This window comes from Symphalangus syndactylus, chromosome 13, assembly GCF_028878055.3.
Source record: "Symphalangus syndactylus isolate Jambi chromosome 13, NHGRI_mSymSyn1-v2.1_pri, whole genome shotgun sequence".
NCBI lineage: Eukaryota > Metazoa > Chordata > Mammalia > Primates > Hylobatidae > Symphalangus > Symphalangus syndactylus.
Genome location: NC_072435.2, coordinates 29,114,842 through 29,141,698, shown reverse-complemented (window position 1 = coordinate 29,141,698; position 26,857 = coordinate 29,114,842). Strand labels below are relative to the sequence as shown.

General features: G+C 56.4%; 3 protein-coding genes across 5 annotated transcripts in view; 2 read left to right on the top strand and 1 right to left on the bottom strand.

Annotated features, from left to right (window-relative positions):
* Window positions 1–1,026: 1,026 nt before the first annotated feature.
* LIN7B (lin-7 homolog B, crumbs cell polarity complex component) lies at window positions 1,027–5,129 on the top strand. Of its 2 annotated transcripts, XM_055240357.2 has the most exons (6): window positions 1,028–1,135; window positions 1,548–1,666; window positions 1,953–2,024; window positions 2,954–3,163; window positions 4,526–4,689; window positions 5,021–5,129. In XM_055240357.2, exons 1-6 carry the CDS (start codon window positions 1,099–1,101, stop codon window positions 5,040–5,042), a joined length of 624 nt encoding a protein of 207 aa, XP_055096332.1. In that variant the 5' UTR covers window positions 1,028–1,098; the 3' UTR covers window positions 5,043–5,129. The 2 variants fall into 2 exon arrangements, with proteins under 2 accessions (XP_055096333.1, XP_055096332.1); XM_055240358.1 differs by lacking the exon at window positions 2,954–3,163 and having other exon boundaries at window positions 1,027–1,135.
* C13H19orf73 (chromosome 13 C19orf73 homolog) lies at window positions 5,060–7,464 on the bottom strand. Its single transcript, XM_055240356.2, has 3 exons — window positions 6,682–7,464; window positions 5,876–5,999; window positions 5,060–5,460 (listed from the first exon to the last, which is right to left on the bottom strand). The coding sequence occupies exons 1-3, from the start codon at window positions 7,140–7,142 to the stop codon at window positions 5,302–5,304; spliced, it is 744 nt and encodes a 247-aa protein (XP_055096331.1). The 5' UTR covers window positions 7,143–7,464; the 3' UTR covers window positions 5,060–5,301.
* The window catches only part of PPFIA3 (PTPRF interacting protein alpha 3), a 32,434-nt gene continuing 11,561 nt past the window's right edge, over window positions 5,985–26,857 (top strand). For both annotated transcript variants that reach the window (XM_055240349.2, XM_055240348.2), the window contains exons 1-16: window positions 5,985–6,389; window positions 15,845–16,099; window positions 16,351–16,452; window positions 16,832–16,996; window positions 17,365–17,439; window positions 17,978–18,052; window positions 18,366–18,587; window positions 21,005–21,151; window positions 21,241–21,375; window positions 21,800–21,883; window positions 22,040–22,171; window positions 22,646–22,708; window positions 22,843–22,922; window positions 23,781–23,925; window positions 24,719–24,906; window positions 26,184–26,406. In XM_055240349.2, coding sequence (XP_055096324.1) covers window positions 15,860–16,099; window positions 16,351–16,452; window positions 16,832–16,996; window positions 17,365–17,439; window positions 17,978–18,052; window positions 18,366–18,587; window positions 21,005–21,151; window positions 21,241–21,375; window positions 21,800–21,883; window positions 22,040–22,171; window positions 22,646–22,708; window positions 22,843–22,922; window positions 23,781–23,925; window positions 24,719–24,906; window positions 26,184–26,406 — 2,076 coding nt within the window. In that variant the 5' untranslated portion in view covers window positions 5,985–6,389; window positions 15,845–15,859. The remainder of the gene's footprint in view (window positions 6,390–15,844; window positions 16,100–16,350; window positions 16,453–16,831; window positions 16,997–17,364; window positions 17,440–17,977; window positions 18,053–18,365; window positions 18,588–21,004; window positions 21,152–21,240; window positions 21,376–21,799; window positions 21,884–22,039; window positions 22,172–22,645; window positions 22,709–22,842; window positions 22,923–23,780; window positions 23,926–24,718; window positions 24,907–26,183; window positions 26,407–26,857) is intronic.

The window sequence follows — 26,857 nt, the reverse complement described above, 5'->3', positions numbered from 1 at the left end:
ATATAGACAAGCACCAAGGCTTGTCCAGACATTTTCCACATCTGCCCACCCATCTTCTGTGCTTTGGCCCTGGTGCCAGCTGCCACCTGGATGGCTGTGGTAGCCTCCCAAGTTGCCCCGCTGCTTCTCCTCTTGTTCTTGTCCAAACTAGTCTTCACAGTGGCTACAGTGATTTTTTTTTTTCAATAGATACGAGGTCTCACTATATTGCCCATGCTGGTCTTGAACTCCTGGGCTCAAGTAGTCTTGCTGCAGCCTCCCAAAGTGTTAGGATTACAGATGTGAGCCACCATGCCCAGCCCCAGTGATCTTAAAATACAAATTTGAGGCCCAACCTGGGCGACAGAGCGAAGCCCCATCTCAAAAATAATAATAATACAAATTTGAGTGTCATATTTTACTCTTAGGAGTTTGCATGAAGCCCCAAATCCTCAAGGCGCATTTGCCAACGCAGGAGCCCAGGCATAAACTATCCTGCCGGCCTTTTCACCTCATCATCAACCAATCCTAACTCTGCTTCCAGCCACGTGGGCTCTTTCTGCGTGGTGGGGGTGACCCAAGCTCCACCTCTTGTTCCTCTTACCTCCCAGGACTGTATGTCAATGTCCCTCCTCTAGGATTTCCTTCGTCTTCTAGATCATTACCTCCCCACTCTCAGTTCTCATCACGGCAGTGGTTGGTCGTCTACCTCCCCTATAGACTGGAAGCTTCGTTCGGGCCGTGGGCTTGGCTGTCCTGCTCACCACGGTGTCCATGCCTTGGGCTCAGATGTTTCACAAGAGTTTGTTGAATGAATGTGGGAAAAGGATGGACAGGGGATAGACAGGTGTGGAGGGCAGGCAGACACGGATCCTGAAAGAGACACACGGACCGAACCTGCAGTGGGAGGGGTCGCCAACAGGACCGACTGGCCGGGGCGGAGGGCAGGGCCACGGCTGGCGAGCGCGAGGGGGTAGGAGCAGTCGGCGCGGGAGAGCTGGGCGCTCTCCAGGCTGCGCCTCCGCAGGGGGCGCCCGTGGCCCGGGGCGTGGCCTCGCGCAGCCCCGCCCTCCTCGCCGGCGCCAGGGCAGGCGGGCGGCTGGCAGCTGTGGCGCCGACATGGCTGCGCTGGTGGAGCCGCTGGGGCTGGAGCGGGGTAAGCGCGCGCCAGGGGGCCCTGCCCACCTGGGCCGCGGCCTGCATACCCAGCCTCCGGTCCCCGCCCTTCCCGGGTCAGACCAGTGCGGGTGGGCCAGCGGATCCGGCGGGGGTGGGCGGGGCGGGGCAGGCGCCAGGGCCGGGCGGTCGCGGGGTGTGGGAGGCTCCCTGGGCGCGGGCCGGGGCGGGGGGCGCCCGCCTTACACCCCAGCCTGTGGAGGGGTCCCGGGGCCGCAGGGCCGCTGGTGGCGGTCTCTCCTGCGCCACCCTGGACTCTGCGGGGTGTCCGACTAGGCTTCGGCCGTCCTCCCCGGACTGCGCGCTCGGCCTCACTCCGCCGCTCTCCTTGCTTCTCTGCGTCTCGGGGTTTCTGACACTCGGGGTATCTGCGCCCCGCCCCCGCCCCGCAGACGTGTCCCGGGCGGTTGAGCTCCTCGAGCGGCTCCAGCGCAGCGGGGAGCTGCCCCCGCAGAAGCTGCAGGCCCTCCAGCGAGTCCTGCAGAGCCGCTTCTGCTCCGCTATCCGAGAGGTGAGGGGCGCGCGGCGCAGGGGCGCGAGCTGGTGGCCACCGTCCTCCTCCTCCTCCTTGTCGTGAGCCCGGGGACTACGCCTCCCGGCAGTTCCCGAGGCGGCCCGCCTTGGGGTGCCAACGCTTCAGTTCAGGGGTTCTTCGGGAGTTGTAGTTTCCTCAGGCTCCTGTTGCGGGGGCGGGGCGAATCCTTGCGTGGTAACGGGAGAGGGTCTAGAGGCCCGAACTCCTGCGTCTAGGCCTGGAAGAGCTGGCGGCTCCCTGATGTCGCTGCCTCCTCACCCAGGTGTATGAGCAGCTTTATGACACGCTGGACATCACCGGCAGCGCCGAGATCCGAGCCCATGCCACAGCCAAGGTGGGCCCCACACCCCATTGCTCCTGGTGTCTATTTAACTGCCTGGTCGAACTCAGTATCTCCTTCATGCCAGTCATTTCTGTTTCCTCCCTCATGATTTTTGCTAAATCTATGTGACACCCTTACTATTATTAAATAATCGCACATTTTTAACTTAAATGTCATACTGAGGCGTCTTTAGCAACTGCAAATGGAAACAGTATGGCATGGCTGGCTAGAAGATAACCTTCAACATCTGCACAGTGCAAACCAGGAAAGTCATGGCGCTCTGACCTCTCACTGCACAATAGTTAGATGCTGCTACCTCTTGCTGCTGTCCGGAGGCTCGGATCTCCCTCCAGGCCTGGCTTCCCTCTGTTTAAAAGTAAGATTGAGGCCAGGCACGGTGGCTCATGCCTGTAATCCCAACACTTTGGGAGGCCGAGGCAGGTGGATCAGTTGAGGTCAGGAGTTCGAGACCAGCCTGGCCAACATGGTGAAACCCCGTCTCTACAGAAATTTAAAAAAAAAAAAAAAAAAAAAAAAAAAAAATTAGCCGAGCGTGGTGGCGGGTGCCTGTAAGCTGGATTACAACTCGGGAGGCTGAGACAGGAGAATCGCTTGAACCCAGGAGGCCGAGGTTGCAGTGAGCCGGGGATCCTGCCATTGCACTCCAGCCTGGGCGACAGAGTGAGACTTCATCTCAAAAAAAAAAAGATTGGCAAGTATAGGGTATTCAAGACACACACCAAATGGACACTTTCTCTTGCAAGTGAACAGAAAGAGATGCACAGTCATTACAGGGGGATCTTGCATTGTGCCATGGCAAGTGTCCCATGCTTGGGGATAGTAACCCAGGCTAAATCGCTGTCCTTGGTCCAGATCCCCCACCCCAGCCTTTGTGTCCACCTGGAAGGGACCCTCATCTTCAGTCACTTTCTCTCTCCCAGGCCACAGTGGCTGCCTTCACAGCCAGCGAGGGCCACGCACATCCCAGGGTAGTGGAGCTACCCAAGACGGATGAGGGCCTAGGCTTCAACATCATGGGTGGCAAAGAGCAAAACTCGCCCATCTACATCTCCCGGGTCATCCCAGGGGGTGTGGCTGACCGCCACGGAGGCCTCAAGCGTGGGGATCAACTGTTGTCGGTGAATGGTGTGGTGAGTGGAGGGCTGAGGCAGGACTGGGGGACACAGTCTGTCTAAGGTAGCATAGCCCCTGCTTTTGACATTTGCTCAACACACACTGAGTGCTGTCTCTATGGCTAGCCCTGTGCTGGGCAATGTTACAGACCCTGAGAGATGTTGGCCTCAGCTCCCTACACTCAACCTTCCCTCTCTGGGGAGGGCAGTAGGCCCCGGCTGAAATAGTCCTAATCCAGAGACATAATAATGAGGAAGTGCAAGGTATTGTGACAGCCTAGATGTGGCACCAGGCCAGCATAGATACAGGAAAGTTTTGCAGAGTAAGGGACATTTGGGTTGGGTGTTAAAGGATGAGTAGGAGTTCTCCAGGCACACAAGGTATAGGGTGTTCCTGCTGAGGGTACTGTAGGTAAGGATACTGACTTGGTATACCTCTGAGCTGAAAAGAAAGGGCTTAGTTCTGATGGAGGTCTGGGGCATGCAGGTAATTAAAATCACGGTGGTTAGGCTGGGTGCAGTGGCTCACACCTGTAATGCCAGCACTTTGGGAGGCTGAGGCACGTGGATCACTTGAGGTCAGGAGTTCAAGACCAGCCTGGCCAACATGGTGAAACCCCGTCTCTACTAAAAATACAAAAATTAGCCAGGTGTGGTGGCAGGCACCTGTAATCCCAGCTACTTGGGAGGCTGAGGCAGGAGAATCGTTTGAACATGGGAGGCAGAGGTTGCAGTGAGCTGAGATAGCACCACTGTACTCCAGCGTGGGTGACAGAGTGAGAGTCCCTCTCAAAAAAAAAAAAAATCACTGTGGTTAGAGTTGAGGGAAGCACAACTGGAGAGGTGGCTGGGGTCAGCCATACAGGACCTGAGTGCCAGCCTGACAAGCTGGGACTTTGTCCCATGGGTGCTGGGGAGCTATGGGAGGGGTGAGCCAGGGATAAGCTCAGCTTGCAGGTGCAGAAAGACCCCTCTGGGACTCTATGGGAGATGAACTGAGGGGAGAGACTAGAAGCCAGGCCAGGGAGGAGGCTGGGGTAGGAGTCCAGAAAAGAGAGGACAAGGCCTGAGCTGGCCCAGGGCTGTGGGGACAAAGGGAGTCAAGGTAGGCGGGCATTAGTGGGCAGGGAGGCCACAAAGATGGGTCTGGACGTTTGGCTGGGGACTGAGGGAACACGGGGCTATCCCTGACATGGGAATCCTGGGAGGTTTTGGAGGAGGACACTGAACCAGGAGTTAGTGACTCTCCCACGAGGAGGACATGAGGCATTGGCATCTCAGGGCTGGCACCAGGCTCACTAGCAGTGGGTCCCATCTCCCGGTGGGGGCTGGACGAAGGCAGCGGGCCCCAGGCTCAGTTGTCTGTGTTGGGCTCTGCAGAGCGTTGAGGGTGAGCAGCATGAGAAGGCGGTGGAGCTGCTGAAGGCGGCCCAGGGCTCGGTGAAGCTGGTTGTCCGTTACACGCCGCGAGTGCTGGAGGAGATGGAGGCCCGGTTCGAGAAGATGCGCTCTGCCCGCCGGCGCCAACAGCATCAGAGCTACTCGTGAGCCCCTGGATCACCACACCCCTGGGGCCTCCACTGGCTCCCTTTAACCTCAGGCTCCCAAACCAGGCCAATGCTTCCTGGATCTTCCAGCCCTGGCCCCTCCTCTGGGATCCTGACCCTTGACCCTTGGCCCAGGCTCTCACCCCAGGCTAGTCTGGCCAAATCCCCTGGGGAGCCCTTAGCTTCCTTCCATCCCAAGATATGGAACCTACTGTGGCTGGGATCCCTCAGCCCACTTCCCTGGGCCCTTGCCTCTGCAACCCCAGTCCTGCCTCTCATCTACCCGGAGGCTCCCTGATCCCGGGTCCCTTCTCCACCCCCCTTGCAGGTCCTTGGAGTCTCGAGGTTGAAAACACAGATCTGGACGTTCACGTGCACTCTCTTCCTGTACAGTATTTATTGTCCCTGGCACTTTATTTAAAGATATTTGACTCTCACTGAGTGTCTGTGTGTCTGTCCTGCATCCCTGGGTTGGTGTCTTGAGATGTGGAGGGAATGCGAGGAGCTGAGGTCAGGCCAAGCCCTCGAGAAGCCTTTTCCAGAGTCTGAGAACAGAGGTTAAGACCTCTCCCTAGGTCTGAAGGCGGAGACAGGCCGGCTTCCAAGAGACTAGTCCGAGGGCGGAGGGCGGAGGCCGGGACCCAGTCTGGGTCTGAGTGCTGGGGCAGAACTGAGGACAACGCCGCCTACCCTTAAGAGCGTCTGAGGGCGAAGGCCAAGTCCCTTCCTCCAGAGTCCTGAAACGCAGCCTGAGCCAGTGGGCGGCCTCTGTGTGGGCGGGGTGGAGCAAACCATTAGCCTCGTCCGCCGGGGGAACCCTGCAGGCCGCACTACTGTCTGCGTGGGAGTCGCGGGTGGGGGTGCCGCGTGCAGTTCCCGAGGCAGGCGCAGGGGTGCAGAATGAGGTGCCCTCGCCCACCGGGTGCTCACTCCACCTTCCAACCAGAGCGCGTCTTTCCGGAAGCTGCCCCCGCCTTGAAATCCAACCTTTAGCCCCATCCCGCTGCCCGCCCAGCCCTCGTGTCCCGTGCGGCGCGAGGGCTAGTGCGCGCCACTGCCGGCAGCCGGGGTCGCGACTCGCGTTCCACGCCGCGCGCTACTCGCTCCAGGTGACATCATCCCCCTGCCGGGCTCCGCCTCCCGCCCCAGCCGCCGCACGCCGCGCGCCTATTGGTCGATGCGCCTTTTGCCCCGCCTCTCGCTCTCCGCCCGCGCGACCCCTCCCGGCCGGTGTGGAGGCGGGGTCTAGTCGCCGGCCGGCGCCGACGCTTTCTTCCATTGGCCGCTCGTCGCCGTCTGTCAGTCTCCTGTTAAAGGGGCCACGACCGCCCGGGAGCCGTGGGGGGGAGGGGGAGGGAGGAGGAATTTTTTTGGGGGGAAGGTGGGATTTGGGGGGCGCTGGTGGGCACCCCTGTATCTGGCGGCTGCGGCCTCGCGGGGGGAGGCTGATCGGTGACAGGGGCAGGGGGCTATTTTGGGGGTAGAAGGCAGTGAGAGCGTGAGGGGGAGGGGGTCCCCAGCGCCCAAGCCCGAGCCAGAGACGCGGAGCCCGCGCGAGCGTCGGAGACAGGGCTCCAGGGCTCCGAAGCGACAGAGCCGGGCCCCGGCCGCTGCCAGGGGCCCCGCCCGGCCCCCCCACTCCACCCCACGTCCCTCCTGCAGCCCAGCTCCGCCCGCAGCCGCCGCGGACCAGGCAGGTAAGAGCCCGGCCCGGCCCTCCTGGCAGCGCCCACCCCGGGGACCTCTTGGCGAGCCTCCCCCGCCTCCCCGAGATCCCGGATTCCCTTCCTCATCCCAGGGGACCCCCGAGCCCAGATTTCACAGCCCAACCCCGGGGACTCAGGCGTGCCCCTCCCGGCGCCCAGAGTCCCCGACCGAACCCTAGAATCCCGGGCGCACCGCCGCCTCGCGCCTCCTCCAGGGCCCAGGAGCTGGGATTTCCCGGTCCGGCCCCGGGACCCCTCTAGAGCCTAGATTCCCCTTCCTGACCCTGTCCTGGGAGCTCCAGACACCCGCCGCGGCGGTGCCAGACTCCCCAGGCGCGTCCGCATCGTCCCCGCTTCGCACACTCCGTCTCCCGTCGCCAGCCTCGGGCTCGCACAGCCGGCCGCGTCCCACGGTCCAAGCAGGCTCGGCGGCCGCCCTGGACACAGGCCCGCTCTGGAGCTGTCCATGGTCAGCGCGCTCGGCAGCCTCGCCTCCCCCCACCTCCCGCCGCCGCCACTAGGGAGGGGGCGCAGGCAGCGCGGGGATCCCCCCCGCCGCGCCTTTGACCCGGGAATACCCGGGCCCTCCCCGACCCGGGCGCCCCAGCCTCTGGGTTCTGCCGGCCAGGCTCGTCGCCCCGTCCTCGGCACCCCGGGTTCCTGGGACTCCAGCTGCTCCCTGAGGATCCAGGGGTTCTGAATTTTCCTGTTCTGGTCGCCGTGGGGACCATGGCATCCGGGCATGCAGCTCCCACCCCGTTCGGGAAGCCTGCCCGTGTCTACACCTCTGCTGGCCCCAGGTGGTAGCCCTCACCCCGTCAGAACCTAGGAATCCTGTTCCCCAGCGTTTGCTCTGCTTAGAACCCCGTTCAACAGCCGCTGTGCCCTGCAGACACACAGACTTAGCCTCCTGGCACCCAGCATCTGCTCCCTGAGGGACTCAGGCGCCGTGACTCGCTTCCTTTGGGGGACCCGGAATGTGATTCTCAATGCAGTTCTCTGACTTATGTTCACACTCCCTCTTGGGGACCTAAATGTCTTGGTCCCAGTCTTGTATCCCCTCAGGGACCCAGGAGTTCAGATCCCAGCTTCTGTACTGCCCACCAGCTTTTACTGAGGCTGTCTGCCTCAACCCTCTCTCCAAACAAGACCTCAGGCTCTCACCTTCCAATCCCCCATCATTTATCTCCACAAGCACTCAGAAGTCCAGGCTCCCAGCTCTGTCCACTGCCCTCCCCAGCAGGTATCTAGTTTCTCAGCTCTCACTTTTAGGAACTAGGTCTTCACAGCCTCATCACTCTGCCCCATCAACTTCACATCTCCTGTGGCCTTAACAAACCCCTGTCTCATCCTCATGTCACCCCAGGTGGTGGGGTTCAGGACTCTCTACTCTTTCCCCTAAGACGCAGATTGTTGAGATGTTTCTAGCAGTCCATTGCCCCCTGAGGCTCAGATGAGTTCCCATTCTCCAAGTACACTCTCCCAGGCCAATGAGCCGAACACACATCACCTCCTCCAGATGTATTCTGTGGCCTGGGCTCATAAGGAGAATCTAGAAGCTACCTGCTGCCATACAAATTTCTTTCTTTCTTTCTTTCTTTCTTTCTTTCTTTCTTTCTTTCTTTCTTTCTTTCTTTCTTTCTTTCTTTATTTATTTATTTTTTTGAAACAAGGTCTCTGTTGCCCAGGCTGGAGTGCAGTGGCACAGCCAAGCTCACTGCAGCCTCCACCTCCTGGGCTCAGGTGATCTTCCCACCTTAGCCTCCTGAGTAGCTGGGACCACAGGCACTCACCACCAGGCCTGGCTAATTAAAAAAAATTTTTTTGGCCAGGCGCGGTGGCTCATGTCGGTAATCCCAGCACTTCGGGAGGCTGAAGCGGGTGGATCACCTGAGGTCAGGATTTTGAGACCAGCCTGGCCAACATGGAGAAACCCTGTCTCTACTAAAAATACAAAATTAGCCAGGCGTGGTGGCACATGCCTATAATCCCAGCTACTCAGGAGGCTGAGGCAGGAGAGTCGCTTGAACCCTGGAGGCGGAGGTTGCATTGAGCTGAGATCGCACCACTGCATTCCAGCCTGAACAACAAGAGCGAAAGTCCGTCTCAAAAAAAAATTTTATTTTATTTTATTTTTAAATTTTTTGTAGAGATGGGGGTTTCGCCACGTTGCCCAGACTGGTCTGAAACTCCTAGGCTCAAGCGATCCTTCTCCGTCGGCTCCCAAAAGTGCTGGGATTACAGGCATGGCCATCGTGCCTGGCCCAGCCACATTTCTTGTCGCACATGTGCTCTTGCATTGCTCCATGTTCTAGATTCCTTCTAAACACAAGAACACTCCCAGTTGATGTCTGTTCTGTGTTCCATTTTCATTCCAGGCATGGTCTGAGTTCTAGGCCAGATGCCAAATTTTTTTTTTTTTTTTGAGACGGAGTTTCACTCTTGTTGCCCAGGCTGGAGTGCAATGGTGCGATCTTGGCTCACCACAACCTCTGCCTCCCGCGTTCAAGCGATTGTCCTGCCTCAGCCTCCTGAGCAGCTGGGATTACAGCCGCCTACCACCATGCCCAGCTAATTTTTTGTATTTTTAGTAGAGATGGGTGTTTTTCCATATTGGTCAGACTAGTCTCGAGTTCCCGACCTCAGGTGATCACCTGCCTCGGCCTCCCTAAGTGCTGGGATTATAGACGTGAGCCACTGTGCCCAGCCTTTGTTTCTTTCAAATATTTAGATAAGACCCCTGAGCCAGATTCTGATCCCACCGTATCCTCAGACATGTTCCAAAGTTCTAACAACCAGTCCTTCCTTCTTTGCTAAATGGTCATTTCAAGTGTGTTCTCGGTTTCAGCCATGTTGTTCTAGATTCCATTCTCTTCCCAGGAGCAATCTAACTTCTAAGATGTGTGTGTTCCAAGTATGCACTCTAGGCTTCCTAATTCGTGCCATTGATTCTAGAATGCCCTTCCCTGTTTCCCTGTTTTAGGATCTAAGGAAGTTTTATCTAATTGCACATTCTTTTTTGTTGTTGTTGTTTAGTTTTTTTTTTTTTTTTTTTTTTTGAGACGGAGTCTCGCTGTGTCTCCCAGGCTGGAGTGCAGTGGCGTGATCTCGGCTCACTGCAAGCTCTGCCTTCCAGGTTCACGCCATTCTCCTGCCTCAGCCTCCCAAGTAGCTGGGACTACAGGTGCCTGCCACCACGCCCAGCTAATTTTTTGTATTTTTAGTAGAGACGGGGTATCACCATGTTAGCCAGGAGGGTCTCGATCGGTTAACCTCGTGATCCGCCTGCCTCGGCCTCCCAAAGTGTTGGGATTACAGGCAGGAGCCACCACGCCTGGCCTGTTGTTTAGTTTTTATTTTATTTTTGAGACGGAGTCTCGCTGTGTCACCCAGGCTGGAGTGCAGTGGTACGATCTCAGCTCACTGCAAGCTCTGCCTTCCGGGTTCACGCCATTCTCCTGCCTCAGCCTCCCAAGTAGCTGGGACTACAGGTGCCTGCCACCATGCCCAGCTAATTTTTTGTATTTTTAGTAGAGACGGGATATCACCATGTTAGCCAGGAGGGTCTTGATCTGTTAACCTCGTGATCTGCCTGCCTCGGCCTCCCAAAGTGTTGGGATTACAGGCAGGAGCCACCACGCCTGGCCTGTTGTTTAGTTTTTATTTTATTTTTGAGACGGAGTCTCGCTGTGTCACCCAGGCTGGAGTGCAGTGGTACGATCTCAGCTCACTGCAACCTCTGCCTCCCAGGTTCAAGCAATTCTCCTGCCTCAGCCTCCCAAGTAGCTGGGACTACAGGCACATGCCACCATGCCTGGCTAATTTTTTTTTTGTATTTTTAGTAGAGACAGGGTTTTGCCATGTTGGCCAGGCTGGTCTCGAACTCCCGACCTCAAGTGATCCCCCTCCTGCCTCCCAAAGTGCTGGGATTACAGGTGTGAGCCACCACGCCTGGCCTGTTATTGTTGTTTAGACATTGGATCTCATTATGTTACTGAGGCGATCCTCTCACCTTGGCCTTCCAAAGTGCTGGAATTACAAGCATGAGCCACTGTGCCTCGCCCTAATCTCACATTCTTTTTTATTTTTATTTTTTTTTTTTGAGACTGAGTCTCACTCTGTTGCCCAGGCCAGAGTGCAGTGACGCAATCCCGGCTCACTGCAACCTCCACCTCCTGTGTTCAAGCAAATTCTCCTGCCTCAGCCCCTCGAGGACCTGGGATTACAGGTGTGTACCACCACGCCTGGCTAATTTTTTGTGTTTTTAGTAGAGACGGGATTTCACCATGTTGGCTAGGCTGGTCTCGAAATCCTGACCTCAAATGATCCACCCGGCTCAGCCTCCCAAAATGCTGGGATTACAGGCGTGAACCACCGCACCCGGCCTCATATTCTTAAACGTAAAAGATTCCCAGTGAAGTGTTCTACATAATGTTTTCCTTCCCCTGGTTCTAGGTTCTAGGCCCATTCATTTTCTGTCATTTTTTCCCCAGTGCAGCCTTAGTTTAGAACTTGTCCCCTGGTGGATTGTGGGTTTTCTCTTCCATCTGCCACTTTGGCATTCTAAGCTTGTTCTAGGCTCTCTCTTCTTCTGGAGCCTTCAGCCTAGAAATGTCCTTATTTCCAGAACAGCCCCCCTCCTTTGCCAGCTCAGTCTTTATTCCAGGAAATGCTCAATTCTCAACATGCATCCTTTTGATCTCTCCCCCTCCCCACCCTATAGACAATTCTAAGTTCCAAGCAAACTCTTAGACACATGATAAAACCAAGGATGTGACTCCTGCTATATTCTTTTTTAAAAATGTAATTAGGCCGGGCGCGGTGGCTCACGCTTGTAATCCCAGCACTTTGGGAGGCCGAGGTGGGCGGATCACGAGGTCAGGAGATCGAGACCACGGTGAAACCCTGTCTCTACTAAAAATACAAAAAATTAGCCGGGCGTGGTGGCGGGCGCCTGTAGTCCCAGCTACTCGGAGAGGCTGAGGCAGGAGAATGGCGTGAACCCGGGAGGCGGAGCTTGCAATGAGCCGAGATTGTGCCACTGCACTCCAGCCTGGGCGACAGAGCGAGACTCCGTCTCAAAAAAATAAAAAAATAAAAAAAAAAAATAAAAATGTAATTAAATTTTTAAAAATCTATTTATTTATTTATTTTGAAACCAGGTTATGAGACTGGTTAATTTTTGTATTTTTTTGTAGAGACGGGGTTTCACCATGTTTCCCAGGCTGGTCTCAAACCTCTGGGCTCAAGCGATCCTCCCACCTTGGCCTCCCATAAGTGCTGGGATTACAGGCATGAGCCACTGCGCTCGGCCCCCTGCTATATTCTGTGTTATACCCTTATCCCTAGCAGGTTCTGAGTTCTAGATTTTTTTTTTTTTTTTTTTTTGAGGTGGAGTCCCGCTCTGCCGCCCAGGCTGGAGTGCAGTGGCGTGATCTCAGCTCACTGCAAGCTCCGCCTCCTGGGTTCAGGCCATTCTCCTGCCTCAGCCTCCCGAGTAGCTGGGACTACAGGTGCCCGCCCCCGCGCCCCGATAATTTTTTGTATTTTTAGTAGAGGCGGAGTTTCACCGTGGTCTCGATCTCCTGACCTCGTGATCCGCCCGCCTCAGCCTCCCGAGGTGCTGGGATTTCAGGCATGAGCCTCCGCGCCTGGCCCCCTGCTATATTCTGTGTTATACCTTCATCCCTAGCAGGTTCTGAGTTCTAGATTTTATCTGCTGACTATGTTTGTTATGTGTTGCATTAGGTATATTAATGGGTGTCATTAAGTATGTGGGGTTCTGGGGTGACCTGGACACTAAGTTATTGGGTTGCTCTTGGCTGGTTCTAGATTATAGGCTTCAGAACTTAGTTCTAGATTACTCTACTTAGTCCTATGAGCGGTTCTTACCCCAAGCCATTGAAAGCGTGGAAGCATACGTCTATTTCCCACCCTGTACTGTGCATAGTAACCTTCTAGGTTCTATGTCCAGCCTTGCTGTGTTTTTTATTTCCTTCTCGGTGAATTTAAGGCTCTGGAACAGCCTCCCCAAAACATCTGTGTTGCATCGTCAGAGTGGATTGCTGGTTTTAGATATCATGTTGGGGCTGGGCGCGGTGGCTCATGCCTATAATCTCAGCACTTTGGGAGGCCGAGGCGGGTGGATCACGAGGTCAGGAGATTGAGCTCATCCTGGCTAACACGGTGAAACCCGTCTCTACTAAACATACAAAAAATAATTAGCCGGGCGTGGCGGCACGAGCCTGTAGTCGCAGTTACTTGGGAAGCTGAGGCAGCAGAATCGCTTGAACCCTGGAGGCAGAGGTTGCAGTTAGCCGAGATTGCGCCAGTGCACTCCAGCCTGGGGGATAGAGTGAGACTCCGTCTCAAAAAAAAAAAAAAAAAAAAAAGATATCATGTTGGTTTTTGGCCTATGGCTGGCTTGCCCTCTTAGAATCGTTTTCCTGAATCTTTCCACTGAGTGCTGGGATTCGCCTGCCTAGATTCTCAGATGCACCACCTCAAACAGCCAAGGGGACAGGAACCCAGCTGCCTCCTCTCCCAGGGCCCACGGTCCTCAGGCCCTCCTCTCCTCACAGAAGTCCAAGGCCCCAGTCCCAGGCTTTGGACACAGTCCGCGTATTGGGCGGGGCTGGGAATTATCCACGCTCAGAACCGGTTATGCGTTGCCCGCAGGGGGAGAAGGAAAAGAAGGAACTGAGTGAAAGTCCCTCCTGCTTTCGGCCGGGCCAGCTGGACCCGTCGGACCTGATGTGTGTGGAGGGAGCGGTTCAGGGGGCCTGGCTTCATCTCCGCCCTGCCCCTGGCTCCAGGGACCCAAGTCCCGCCTTCCCGCCACAGAAACCCCGCCCCTTCCTTGTCCCCCGCCCTTGGGTATAGCCTCAAGAGGGCTGGGGCTGGGGTTGGTGGGAGCGTCCCAGAACTCCTGGGTCCTGGAGGAGGAGCTGTGCACGCAGGGGCCTGGGGGAGGAGAAGCCTGAAGCCTGGGACTTCTGAGTCTAAGCGAGGAAGCTGAGAGCCCAGACTTGTCTCTTTTTTTTTTTTTTTTTTTTTTTTGAGACGGAGTCTTGCTCTGTCCCCCAGGCTGGAGTGCAGTGGCGCGATCTCGGCTCACTGCAAGCTCCGCCTCCTGGGTTCACGCCATTCTCCCGCCTCAGCCTCCCGAGTAGCTGGGACTACAGGCGCCCGCCAACACGGCCGGCTAATTTTTTTGTATTTTTAGTAGAGACGGGGTTTCACTGTGTTAGCCAGGATGGTCTCGATCTCCTGACCTCGTGATCCTCCCGCCTCGGCCTCCCAAAGTGCTGGGATTACAGGCTTGAGCCACCGCGCCCGGCCCCTAGACTTGTCTCTTAGGGGAGGAGAGGGGTGCAGTCTCCTGGGAATGGGGAGGTGGGGGCTGGAGGCGCAGGCTCCTGGGGTCTGAGGGATGAAAGGGACTGGGTCTTATACTCCTGTGACCTGAGGGAGGCGGGAGCTAGTTCTTGGACTTCCTGGTCGTGAAGAGGGTGAAGAAGTGACGAACATGGTCCTGGCCATAGTGGTTTTTTTTTTTTTTTTTTGAAATGGGGTCTGTCTATATCGCCAGGCTGGAGTGCAGTGGCGCAATCTCGGCTCACTGCAACCTCTGCCTCCCGGGTTCAAGCAATTCTTCTGCCTCAGCCTCCCGAGTAGCTGGGACTACAGGTGCGTGCCACCACGCCAAGCTAATTTTTGTATTTTTAGTAGAGATGGGGTTTCACCATGTTGGCCAGGCTGGTCTCGATGTCTTGACCTCGCGATCTGCCGGCCTCAGCCTCCCAAAGTGCTGGGATTACAGGCGTGAGCCGCCATGCCCAGCCATTACTGTTTTTTTTTTTGAAACGGAGTCTCACTCTGTTGCCCATGCCCAGGCCGGAGTTCAGTGGTGCTATCTCGGCTCACTCTAACCTCCACCTCCCGGGTTCAAGCGATTCTCGTGCCTCAGCCTCCCCAGTGGCTGGGATTACAGGCACATGCCACCATGCCCGGCTAATTTTTTTTTGTATTTTTAGTAGAGATGGGGTCACCATGTTGGCCAGCCTGGTCTTGAACTCCTGACCTCAAGTGATCTACCCATCTCGGCCTCCCAAAGTGCTAGGATTACAGGCATGAGCCACTGCGCCCAGTCCTGGCCTTGCTTTTTTTTTTTTTTTTTTTTCTTTTCCCAAATGGAGTGGGTCTTTAGATTCTTAGGGAGCCGGGGTCCAGATTTCTGGGAAATTGAAGGAGGCAGGAGTTGGGCTGGCTAGTAGGTGAGACCAACCCTGTGACATTATACAGGTAACCACATCCTAGTGACCTAATCCTGGGTCCCTGGCCCTGTGGCCTTCTTAAGGCATGGTTCTGGTCTGGGCCTCAGTTTTCCTACCCATGCAGTGGGTTGAGGGGGATTCTCAGTAGAGCCAGAATAGGTAGAGACTTGATTTTCTCCACGTTCACTCATACGATGCCAGGGTCACCCAGCTTTGGTTCCTTTGAGTGGGCTAGGCTTAGGTTTGCTGCCAGTGTATGTTGGAGTCTGACCTCGGTTTTCCCAAATCCTCTCACCCAGGTAGCCAGGACTGTTTTCCTAAGAGCAATGGCACAGGCACAGTGGCATACTTTGGCATGCTGAGGCAGGAGGATCCCTTGAGTCCAGGAGTGAGACCTCGTCTCTAAAAAAAAAAAAAAAAAAAAAAAAGTCAGGCGCCGTGGCTCATGCCTGTAATCCCAGCACTTTGGGAGGCCAAGGCGGGCAGATCACGAGGTCAGGAATTCAAGACCAGCCTGGCCAACATGGTGAAACCCTGTCTCTACTAAAAATACAAAAATTAGCTGGGCATGGTGGCGGGTTCCTGTAATCCCAGCTACTCGGGAGGCTGAGGGAGGAGAATTGCTTGAACCGGGACCCGGGAGGTGGAGGCTGCAGTGAGCCGAGATCGCATCACTACACTCCAGCCTGGGTGACAGATCACTCCAGCTCAAAAAGAAAAAAAAAAAAAAAAAGAAAGTAGGGAAAGGAAAAGAAAAGAAAAGAAAAAAATTAGCCAGGTATGGTGGCGCGTGCCTGTAGTCACAGCTACTCAGGAGGCTGAGTTGGGAGGACTGCTTGAGTCTGGGTCGTTCAGGCTGCAGTGGGCCGTGATCGCGCCACTGAACTCCAGCCTGGGCGACAGAGTGAGACCCTGTTAAAAAAAAAAAAAAAAATAGGCCTCAGTTTCCTCTGGCAGCACCTGGTGGCCAATCTTTGGTTTCCCTGGTGGAGTGACAGGTGGCGGTGCCTGTTTCCCTGTGTCATGATCACACTGCCTGGGCCTCAGTTTCTTCTGTGCAGTGCTTGGTTTGCCCCTATTTCCCCTACATGGTATCCGAGTGGCCATGCCTCAGTTTCTCTGTTGTGCCTTGACAAGGCTGGTCTGTTCCTTGCCCTCCCCGCCCCGCAGGCCCGCACCGCCGCCATGATGTGCGAGGTGATGCCCACCATCAGCGAGGATGGCCGGCGGGGCTCGGCGCTGGGCCCGGACGAGGCGGGCGGGGAACTGGAGCGCCTCATGGTCACGATGCTCACGGAGCGCGAGCGCCTGCTGGAGACGCTGCGCGAGGCACAAGACGGGTTGGCTACAGCGCAGCTGCGGCTGCGCGAGCTCGGCCACGAGAAGGACTCGCTGCAGCGCCAGCTCAGCATCGCGCTGCCCCAGGTCTGGGCGGGATCGGGGCGGGGCCTGAGGGGGCGGGGCCTCGGCGGAGAAGGCGGTCCGGAAGGGGCCGGGCTTGGCGCCTGGAAGGGAGGAGTCTGGGCGAGGCTTGCCGTTAATGGGCGGGGCCTGAGTGGCAAGGGACAGCGGGACTTAGCAGGGAGGGCGGGACCTTCAAACTTCCAGTCCCAGGGAATGAAGGAGACAGGGAAAGGATTGAGCTGAATGTCCAGATCCTGCCAATGTCCGGACAGGAGTTTGCAGCTCTGACGAAGGAGCTGAACTTATGTCGGGAGCAGCTGCTGGAGAGGGAGGAAGAGATTGCAGAGCTGAAGGCGGAACGGAACAACACGCGGGTGAGGGGTGTTGAGGGCGGGGCCTAAGTGGGGGCGGGGCCTCGTGGTGTTGAAGTGGAGGGCGGGGCCTCGCAGTGTTGCAGCGTGACCCATTTTTTTTCCCCATCTCGCCTTTCTGCTTCTCTTCCCTGCTCCCACTTCCTGGCTGGTCTCCCACTCTGGTCCCACTCCTTCCTCCCTGTCTCCATAACTTTTCTCTCTTCTGTACCACCGCTTCCTTGACCCCGACCTCCTCTCTTTTCCTGACCTGTCTCTCTCGGTGCTCCTTTATATGGCTCCATCTTTTCCTCCATGTGTCCGCCCTACCTGTCACCCTTTTTCTCAACTCTGCCCCTTTTCCCTTGCCTCTTTTCCTTGACCCCATGTCGTGTGCCTGTAGCTGCTCCTGGAACACCTGGAGTGCCTGGTGTCCAGGCACGAGAGGTCACTGCGCATGACCGTGGTGAAGCGCCAGGCCCAGTCCCCGGGTGGGGTCTCCTCGGAGGTAGAAGTGCTCAAGGCTCTAAAGTCTCTCTTCGAGCACCACAAGGCCCTGGATGAGAAGGTATGGGAATTAGAAGAGCAGGGGTGGAGAATGGAAACCCATAGTTGACTGGGGCTGTTCTGAGTGGGAGAGATTCTGGCCGTGATTGGTTGGGGATGTTCTGAGTTGGAAGAATGTTGACTGTGATTGATTGGGAACAGGATACGTAGACTGGGACCTGACTGGTTTGATAGCAGAAAAATAAACCAGGATAGGGGCTACCAGTGGATGGGACAGACTGGATAGCTGGTTGGGGCTGCATACCCGTTATGGAGACAGGAACCCCAACGCTGCCCTATCGGATCCGTCCCGGGGTGTTCTGGACCAAGAGCAACTGTCCTAAATTGGGTCTGGTCTCCAGCTGACTGTTGCCCTGCCCCGATCCCCAGGTTCGGGAGCGGCTGCGGATGGCGCTGGAGCGCGTGGCAGTGCTCGAGGAGGAGCTGGAACTGAGCAATCAGGAGGTGTGGGTGTGGCCAAGAAAGGGAATTTGAATCCAAGGGGAGGGGCTAAGGGGCTGCCCATGGGGCGGAGCCGGTTGGGTGGGTTCCAGAGAGAATCTATTGGGGCGGGACTAGGGCAGACAAGCTATGGGGTTGGACTATGGAGAGAAACCAGTGGGGTTTCTAAGTGGGCACTCATTGCGCAGGGCTACGGGGAGAATCTCCCAGTGAGAGTGAGATTAAAGGTAGAACCAGGGGCTGGGGCTCAGGCTAGGACTAAGGAGGAAGCGACTGAATGGGGAAAAGCGGGGCTAAAGCGGAAACTTTGTCCAGAAGGCTAAGGGGAAGAGTAAGGGTAGACGCCCTCCGTGGTGGCAGCTGAGGAGGGATATAAGGAGGGAGGGGGCCTAAGGGTAAACCGTGGGGTAGGCATGGCCGCAGCACGACCGGAGGCATCTCAGATGGGGCCGCCTATCCCCTTAGAGGGCCAATGCCAGTGAGAACTAGAGCTGGGGGTTCAGGGAGCCCCTGTGCTCTGATTCCCCTTTCACACTTCCAGACTCTGAACCTTCGAGAACAGCTGTCTAGGCGGCGGTCAGGGCTGGAAGAGCCAGGCAAGGATGGGGATGGGCAGGTGAGACATGGAAGTCCCCTCTCCGTGAGCTCCATTCAACTCCCTGACTTTGTGATGGTGTTTGTAATGCTTGGTATAATCCTCATTGGCCCTAAGACGGCTGCACCTCTAAGACTGTCACAGAGCTTGGACCTCTGATTCAGGTCACCTAGCTAACTTCTGTGACCTCCTTCTTCACTGACCTCCGTGGACTCTGACCAGCATGATCCTTATTGATCTTTGATCTACATTCAGCTGATTGACTTTCTCCTTGGATTTCCTCTGTGTCTCCGGAGACACTCTGGGATCTGGTCCCTTCCTTCCCTTACTCCAGACTCTTGCCAATGGCCTGGGTCCTGGCGGGGATTCCAACCGGCGCACAGCAGAGCTGGAGGAGGCCCTGGAGCGGCAGCGCGCTGAGGTGTGCCAGCTGCGGGAGCGCCTGGCGGTGCTGTGCCGTCAGATGAGCCAGCTGGAGGAGGAGTTGGGCACCGCGCACCGTGAGCTGGGCAAGGCGGAGGAAGCCAACTCCAAGCTGCAGCGCGACCTCAAGGAGGTGAGGCCCCCAGGGAGGCGGGCTGCCCTCGGTCCCTCGCCTTTCCTCGCCTTTCCGTAGAGCTCTCCCTCGCGCATTGCTCACGAATGGCGGAACCTCGATTCAGTCCACAGGCTGGGTGACTCCTCTTTGAGGTTCAGTTTCCCCAGCTGTGAAAGGAGATGTATGATTCTCATCAGATGGTGAGCCTGTGGCACAGAGTAGGCGCTCCATAACTGCTCGTAATTACTTTGTTACCTAACTTTGGGTCCTTCTCTGGTGCCTCTAAATGGATTTTTTTTTCTTTTGTGAGACAGAGTCTGGCTGTCTCGCCCAGGCTGGAGTGCAGTGGCGAGATCTTGGCTTACTGCCACCTCTGCCTCCCGGGTTCAAGCGATTCTCCTGCCTCAGCCTCCCAAGTAGCTAGAACTACAGGCACCTGCCACCACGCCGGGCTTTTTTTTTTTTTTTTTTTTTTTTTTTTTTTTTTTTTGTATTTTTAGTAGAGACGGGGTTTCACTATGTTGGCCAGGCTGGTCTTGAACTCTTGATCCGCCCACCTCGGCCTCCCAAAGTATTGGGATTACAGTAGTGAGCCACAGCACCCAGCCTCTTTTTTTTTTTTTTTTTTTTTTTTTTTGAGATGGAGTCTAGCTGTGTCACCCAGGCTGGAGTGCAGTGGCTCGATCTCGGCTCACTGCAACCTCTGCCTCCCGGGTTCAAGCGATTCTCCTGCCTCAGCCTCCCGAGTAGCTGGGACTACAGGTGTGCACCACCACACCTGGCTAATTTTTTTTTTTTTTTTGTATCTTCAGTAGAAATGGGGTTTCACCATATTGGCCAGGCTGTTCTCGAACCCCTGACCTCAAGTGATCAGCTCTCCTTGGCTTCCCAAAGTGCTGGGATTACAGGTGTGAGCCACTGCGTCCAGCCTCTAAATGGAATGTTTTGTGGGTATTTCACCCCTTTCTGGCTTAGGCTGCTTTATCCTAACCCCGGTGATCCCAGGGAGCTGCTGGGAAATGTGGACCTGGATTCTTGAAGGCAGTGGATGAGAAAGAAGAGTGAGCACTAGGACTAGCGGAGGCAACATAGCGAGACCCTCTCTCTACTTAAAAAAAAAAAAAATTAGCCGGGCGTGGTGGCGGGTGCCTTTAGTCCCAGCCACTAGAGAGGCTAAGGCATGCCAAGCGCGGTGGCTCACGCCTGTAATCCCAGCACTTTGGGAGGCCGAGGCGGGTGGATCACGAGGTCAGGAGATCGAGACCATCCTGGCTAACTCGGTGAAACCCCGTCTCTACAAAAAATACAAAAAATTAGCCGGGTGTGGTGGCGGGCGCCTGCAGTCCCGGCTACTCGGGAGGCTGAGGCAGGAGAATGGCGTGAACCCAGGAGGCGGAGCTTGCCGTGAGCCGAGATCGCGCCACTGCACTCCAGCCTGGGCGACAGAGCAAGACTCCGTCTCAAAAAAAAAAAAAAAAAAAGGCTGAGGCATAAGAATCACTTGAGCTTGGGAGGTGGAGGTTGCAGTAAGCCGAGATCCGTACCACTGCACTCCAGCCAGGGTGCTGGTTGCTCACGCCTGTAATCCTAGCACTTTGGGAGTCCAAGGCAAGCAGATCACCTGAGGTCAGGAGTTCAAGACTAGCCTGGCCAACATCGTGAAACCCCCGTCTCTACTGAAAATACAAAAATTAGCCAGGCATGGTAGCGGGTGCCTGTAATCCCAGCTACTTGAGAGGCTGAGGCAGGAGAATCCTTTGAACCCAGGAGGTGGAGGTTGCAGTGAGCCAAGATCGCACCACTGCACTCTAGCCTGGGTGACAGCAAGACTCTCTCTCTCAAAAAAAAAAAAAAAAAAAGGGAAAGAGAGAGAGAGCCTTCATCTGAGATTTTAAGCCTGGATAGCCGCAGGGGCTATTGGGAAATGTAGCCCCACCACGTGGGCTACCAGATGAGGGTCCATCTCCCATGAGAACTTGAAGCACCTCTTTTGGGGTTCTAAGCCTCTGGTACCCTGGTAGCTCTTGAGAGGTGTTGCCTTCTAGGTAGAAGGGATCCTTATTTCCCATGAGACCCCAGGACACTTGCTCTTGGATTCTGAGTCTGCTCTATGCCAGAAATTAGTGAGAAATCCAAGGCCTGGGTTTTGAGGAGAGGGCTGGAGTGGAGACTTCACATCCCACAGGCCTCAGATCCTCTGCACCTGGAGGATCTGAGCCTGCAGTGTCCTAGAAGCTCATGGGAGGTGTAGCATCACCATTTTAACTCGCAGGTGGCAGGGACTTAAGATGGGCTAGTCCTGGGAGCTCTTAGCAGGTGTGATACCACCATTCTGACTCCCATGTCAGGGCACTTTGTTTCCCAGGGAAGAAGGGGATGCCCCGTCCTCTCCCCCAGGGGCTCGCAGTCCACGGGGCCCTTTGCCACCTCCGCAGGCGCTGGCGCAGCGGGAAGATATGGAGGAGCGGATTACGACGCTGGAGAAGCGCTACCTGAGCGCCCAGCGCGAGGCCACGTCTCTGCACGACGCCAACGACAAACTGGAGAACGAGTTAGCTAGCAAGGAGTCGCTGTATCGGCAGGTGGGGGCGTAGCCGGGAGGGGCGACGGGGGCGGCGCCGGGGCCCAAGTGACCCAGCCCGTCCCCTCCCCCTGCCTCTCCCTCCCGCAGAGTGAAGAGAAGAGCCGTCAGCTGGCCGAGTGGTTGGACGACGCCAAGCAGAAGCTGCAGCAGACGCTGCAGAAAGCGGAGACCTTGCCCGAGATAGAGGCGCAGCTGGCGCAGCGCGTGGCGGCGCTCAACAAGGTGCGGGGAGGACTCGGGTCGGGGCCTTGCGTGGGGAAGGGGTGGGGTCTAGAGGAGGCGGGGCCGTGAATCTGGAGGGGTGGGAGCGAGGTCAGAACCCTGGATTTGGGGGAAAGGGTGGGGCCTAGGGCCTGGGAAAGGAACAGGACTTGGAATGGGGAGGGCCTGGAGGTTTGCACGGGGGACGGATGGGAGCGGGGTTCTCTATCCTGGACTGAAAGGACGGGTGGCCTGGAATCTGAGAGGGAAGGAACAGGTCCTGAAAAAGTGGACTAGGCGCAGGGGCGGGGCCTGATTCAAAGGTGCAGGGGAGGAACCTGGCGCTGTGGGGGCGGGGCCTGGCGCTCAGCCTTGGAGGAGGTGGGGCTCGGAGCCTGACTGATCCTGGAAGGGTAAGTCACACGCCATGGGTTCCATCCTCTAGGCTGAGGAACGTCATGGGAATTTCGAGGAGCGGCTTCGGCAGCTGGAGGCCCAGCTGGAAGAGAAGAATCAAGAGCTGCAGCGGGTGAGGGGGCGGAAGACTGCACAGAGGGTGGGGCTTCGAGGCTGGGGCGGAGCTTAATAAGGAGGCTGGGCTGGGCCCGGGGGCGGGGCTTAGAGCAAGGGCGGTGGTCTGGGCAGGGTGGGCTTGAGCACGCCCGCCCCGCTCTGCTTTGCTCAGGCCCGGCAGCGGGAGAAGATGAACGATGACCACAATAAGCGGCTGTCCGAGACGGTGGACAAGCTGCTGAGCGAGTCCAACGAGCGCTTGCAGCTTCACCTGAAGGAGCGCATGGGGGCGCTGGAGGAGAAGGTGCGCCCCCTATACAGGACTGCGGGACGCGGAATTCCGGGACTACCTTTTGCTGGAATCCTGGGGCCCCAGGCTTTTCCCTCAGATCTGTTATCGGAGGCCTCCCTCAACCCCGGCATCCTGAGTTGGGCAGCCTTCTCTGCTCTGTTGCCTAGACCGCTTTTTCACCTGTTCTAGACGTTCCAAGAGCCGAATTCTGGGGCACCCATGCCTCGAGTCCTTGACTTTTCCCAAAGCCTCCAACCCCATGGACCTCCAAACCCTGAACCCTCTGAGATTGCACAGCACGTCGCATCCCGGGGCTTCTATCCCCAGAAACATCGTTGCCCCTTCTCCCCCGAAACTCACCACTTGTGTCCATCTCATTCCTCCTGGGTCCCCTCAGGCCTGTCTGTGTGCATTGGGAGCTGCCTGCAGCCCCACGGGCGTGCCCCCTTCAGGCCCCACTCCCTCACTTGACCTCTGTCTCCATAGAACTCCCTGAGCGAGGAGATAGCCAACATGAAGAAGCTTCAGGATGAGCTGCTGCTAAACAAGGTAGGGGGCCCTGAGGATCCAGGACGAGGACGTTGGGGCAGTGCTTGCTGAGACTAGGGTCTGCAAGTCTGGCAGGGGCTGTTCCTCCTGGGCGGAGCAGATTCTAACCCGACACCTCCAACACCGGCCCCAAGGAGCAGCTCTTGGCCGAAATGGAGCGGATGCAGATGGAGATCGACCAGCTGCGGGGGAGGCCACCATCCTCCTACTCCAGGTGACAGCAGCCCTCCTGCCCTGCCCCCACCATGGAGCCCCATTGGCCAAGCTCCTCCCTTCTGATCCCCACTTCCTGTCCTCCTGAGACTTCTGACCCCTCTGGTTTTTTTTTTTTTTTTTTTTTTTTTTTTTTTTTTTTTTTTTTTTTGAGACAGTCTCACTCTGTCGCCCAGGCTGGAATGCAGTGGCACGATGCCGGCTCACTGCAACCTCCACCTCCTGAGTTCAAGCGATTCTCGTGCCTCAGCCTCCCGAGTAGCTGGGACTACAGGCGTGCACCACCACAGCCAGCTAATTTTTGTAGTTTTAGTAGAGACGGGGTTTTGCCATGTTGGCCAGGCTGGAACTCCAGGCCTCAAGTGATCCTCCTGCCTTGGCCTCCCAAAGTGCTGGGATTATAGGTGTGAGCCACTGTGCTCAGCCCACTCTGGTTTTTGACCCTGATTTTATTTATTTTTTCTTTCTTTTGAGACAGAGCCTCTCTCTGTTGCTCAGGCTAGAGTGCAGTGGCGCGATCTCAGCTCACTGCAACCTCCGCCTCTCCGGTTCGAGTGACTTTCCTCTCTCAGCCTCTAGAGTGGCAGGGATTACAGGAGCCCACCACCACGTCTGGCTGATTTTTTTATTTTTAGTAGAGACAGGGCTTCACCATGTTGGCCTGGTCTTGAACTCCTGACCTCAAGTGATCTGCCCACCTCTGCCTCCCAAAGTGCTGGGATTACAGGCCTTAGCCACCAGGCCTGGCCCCTTGACCCTGACTTCAGGACCCCTGGCGCTAGGTCTGTCTCTGTGACCCCTTACCTCTGTGCCCTTTTCCTGACCCCTTGGTCCCTGACTGCATTCCTCATGCCCACAGGTCTCTCCCTGGCAGTGCCCTGGAGCTCCGTTACTCTCAGGCACCCACATTACCTTCTGGTGCCCACCTGGATCCCTATGTGGCTGGCAGTGGTCGGGCAGGCAAGAGGGGCCGCTGGTCAGGGGTCAAGGAGGAGCCTTCCAAGGTCAGCAGCTGCCTCTGGGGCCTGGACTGAGCAGGGCTTGGGCGGGCAGCTGTAGGAAGTGGAGCTAAATATGTGGGGCTCCGGGAGGAAGCTGGGTTGAGGCAGGATCTCCTGGACTCACCCACTCACCCTTTCTTCTCTCCTTCCCTGCAACCCTCTTGCCTGGATGTCTCCTCGTGTGGATGTCCTGCCACCTGGTGAGAACCTGAGAGTAATGATGGGACAGGGAGGGGCGTGTAGAATCCCAGAGTAGGCGGGGTTAGGTGAGGAACAGGAGCCAGCTGAGTCATGGGAATCAGGGTGGGGGTGGAGTCATGGGTGTGGGCGTGGCTTGGAGAGGGTTCCAGGAGGGATCGAGAACAGGGACCTGTCAAGAGAGGAAGTTAGAGGCCGGGCCCACGCCTGTAATCCCAACACTTGCTGGCGCCGAGGCAGGCAGATCTGCCTTGAGGTCAGGAGTTCGACGGCAGCCTTGCCAAAATGGCATCGCTACTAAAAATGCAAAAATTAGCCAGGCGTGGTAGCGGGCACCTGTAATCCCAGCTATTCAGGAGACTGAGGCAGAAGGATCGTTCGAACCTGGGAGGCATAACCCAAGATTGCACCATTGCACTCCAGCCTGGGCGACAGAGTGAGACTCTGTCTCAAGAAAAAATAAATAAAATAAAACGAAATAAAGTTGGGCTGGGAAAAGCATCAGTGAGGTTGGGCAAGGTCAGGATCATGAGCCAAGACCCAGCGCCAACCTCAGCCCCCACCCACCTAATGTCCCTCTGTCCTCACACAGGGACAGGATTGGGAGCGGTCTGCCCCTGCAGGCTCCATACCACCCCCGTTCCCTGGGGAGCTGGACGGCTCCGATGAGGAGGAGGCAGAGGGGATGTTTGGGGCTGAGCTGCTGTCCCCCAGTGGGCAGGCCGACGTGCAGACGCTGGCCATCATGCTTCAGGAGCAGCTGGAGGCCATCAACAAGGAGATCAAGTGAGCCCTGGTCCCGCCCTGGCCTGCCCTGCCCTGCCCGAGCTGACTCCACAGCCCTTCTGGCTCTGGAGGCCTGAAAGCCTGAGTCTATCTCCTCTTACACCATCCACAAGGAATTCTTCCAGCCCAACACTCACTCCGCTGTCCAGGCAACCCCTAGGATACACTCAGAAGTCTTCTATGTGCTACCTACACATATACCCCCCAGCCAGTACTCACCATTCCCCAATACACCAAAGCCTGCATCCCCAAATACCCTAGTTCCTCTCGATGCATCAAGAATCTTCCATTATACCATCAATTTTGTGGTTTCACATAACCAGTGCCCAGAGTCTTCCACTACCCTAAGAATCTCAAGACAACACAAGGTTCCCAACCTCAAACACCAAGAATCTCATCCTAACACGCTAATCAAAAACTTCAACTCCGGGCCGGGCGCGGTGGCTCATGCCTGTAATCCCAGCACTTTGGGAGGCCGAGGCTGGCAGATCACGAGGTCAGGAGATCTAGACCATCCTGGCTAACACGGTGAAACCCCGTCTCTACTAAAAATACAAAAAATTAGCCAGGCTTGGTGGCAGGTGCCTGTAGTCCCAGCTACTCGGGAGGCTGAGGCAGGAGAATGGCGTGAACCCAGGAGGCGGAGCTTGCAGTGAGCTGAGATAGTGCCACTGCACTCCAGCCTGGGCGACAAAGCGAGACTCTGTCTCAAAAAAAAAAAAAAAAAAAAAGTCCCCAACTTATTAAGAAGCCCCCAGTGATGTAAAGTCTACCCCGATTCACCAGCAATGGCCATATTCAGCAATTCTCCTATAATGTACTCCCCATGAGCCTTCGGCAAATATACCGTGACCACCACCTTCCATACCAAATGACTCCATGCCCTTCCCAGAGCCTAGAGTGGCCTGAGTCCCTGATCTCACACCACTCCTATTATGACCTTGGTCTTACAGTCCATCTTGAACTTGACCTTTTGTCCATAGTAATCCCTTCATGATTTTCCAAACCACTTGACTATCATCAGGGCCACCCTGATGCAGACCCTGATCACCTTGACAGCCCTAATCCTGCAACGACTTCCTGAGACTATCAGGACCCCTTGACTCTCCTTGAGCCTGGAAGGCCTTCAGAAACCCACCAAAGCCCTCTGACATCATTGCACCGTCCCCAGAATTCCCCTTGCCCCACCAAGCCTTTCTGGCCTATTGTGCTCCCAGATTCCCTCTCCCGCTGTCTGCTGCGGCCCCTCACCCAGTTTCCCCTATTTCCCTCCTCAGGCTGATCCAAGAGGAGAAGGAGACAACAGAACAGAGGGCAGAGGAGCTGGAGAGCCGGGTGTCCAGCTCTGGCTTGGACTCGTTGGGCCGCTACCGCAGCAGCTGCTCCCTGCCCCCCTCCCTCACCACCTCTACCCTTGCCAGCCCCTCCCCTCCCAGCTCTGGCCACTCAACACCCCGCCTGGCACCCCCTAGCCCTGCCCGTGAGGGCACCGACAAGGCTGTGAGTGCTCTGAAGTCTCCCCAGCCTAGTAGGGGGATGGGGAGAGGTCAGAAGCAGGGCTCCCCAGTGTACAGCAACAATAACCCCTCACACCAGTGGTTTTCCAAAGCAACCTCAGCTTTCCCTAAAGGTTCAAACTCAAAGGGCAAAGGGGAGGCTGAGTCACTGGGATCTTGAACCCTAACTTTCACTTTAGTCAGATCTGGTCTACTTTTATTTCTCATGCGTCAAGTTTCTGCACAGGATTTTAAAAAGTTTCTGACTGGGTGCGGTGGCTCACGCCTGTAATCCCAGCACTTTGGGAGGCCAAGGTGGGCAGATCACTTGAGATCAGGAGTTCGAGACCCACCTGGCCAACATGGTGAAATGCCCCCCTCTACTAAAAATACAAAAATTAGCCTGGCCTGGTGGCATGTGCCTGTAATTCCAGTTACTCAGGAGGCTGATGCAG

Bases quoted from the DNA above. Each gene is read 5' to 3' on its own strand.
- LIN7B (XM_055240357.2), top strand. From the start codon at position 1,099: ATGGCTGCGCTGGTGGAGCCGCTGGGGCTGGAGCGGG. The intron at 1,136-1,547 runs GTAAGCGCGCGC...CCCGCCCCGCAG, and splicing joins GCCGCTGGGGCTGGAGCGGG to ACGTGTCCCGGGCGGTTGAG. The intron at 1,667-1,952 runs GTGAGGGGCGCG...CTCCTCACCCAG, and splicing joins TCTGCTCCGCTATCCGAGAG to GTGTATGAGCAGCTTTATGA.
- C13H19orf73 (XM_055240356.2), bottom strand. From the start codon at position 7,142: ATGCCCGGATGCCATGGTCCCCACGGCGACCAGAACAGGAAAATTCAG. The intron at 6,000-6,681 runs GTCAGGAAGGGG...CCCCTTTAACAG, and splicing joins TCTGGAGCTCCCAGGACAGG to GAGACTGACAGACGGCGACG. The intron at 5,461-5,875 runs GCGCATCGACCA...CCGCCCACACAG, and splicing joins AGCGAGAGGCGGGGCAAAAG to AGGCCGCCCACTGGCTCAGG.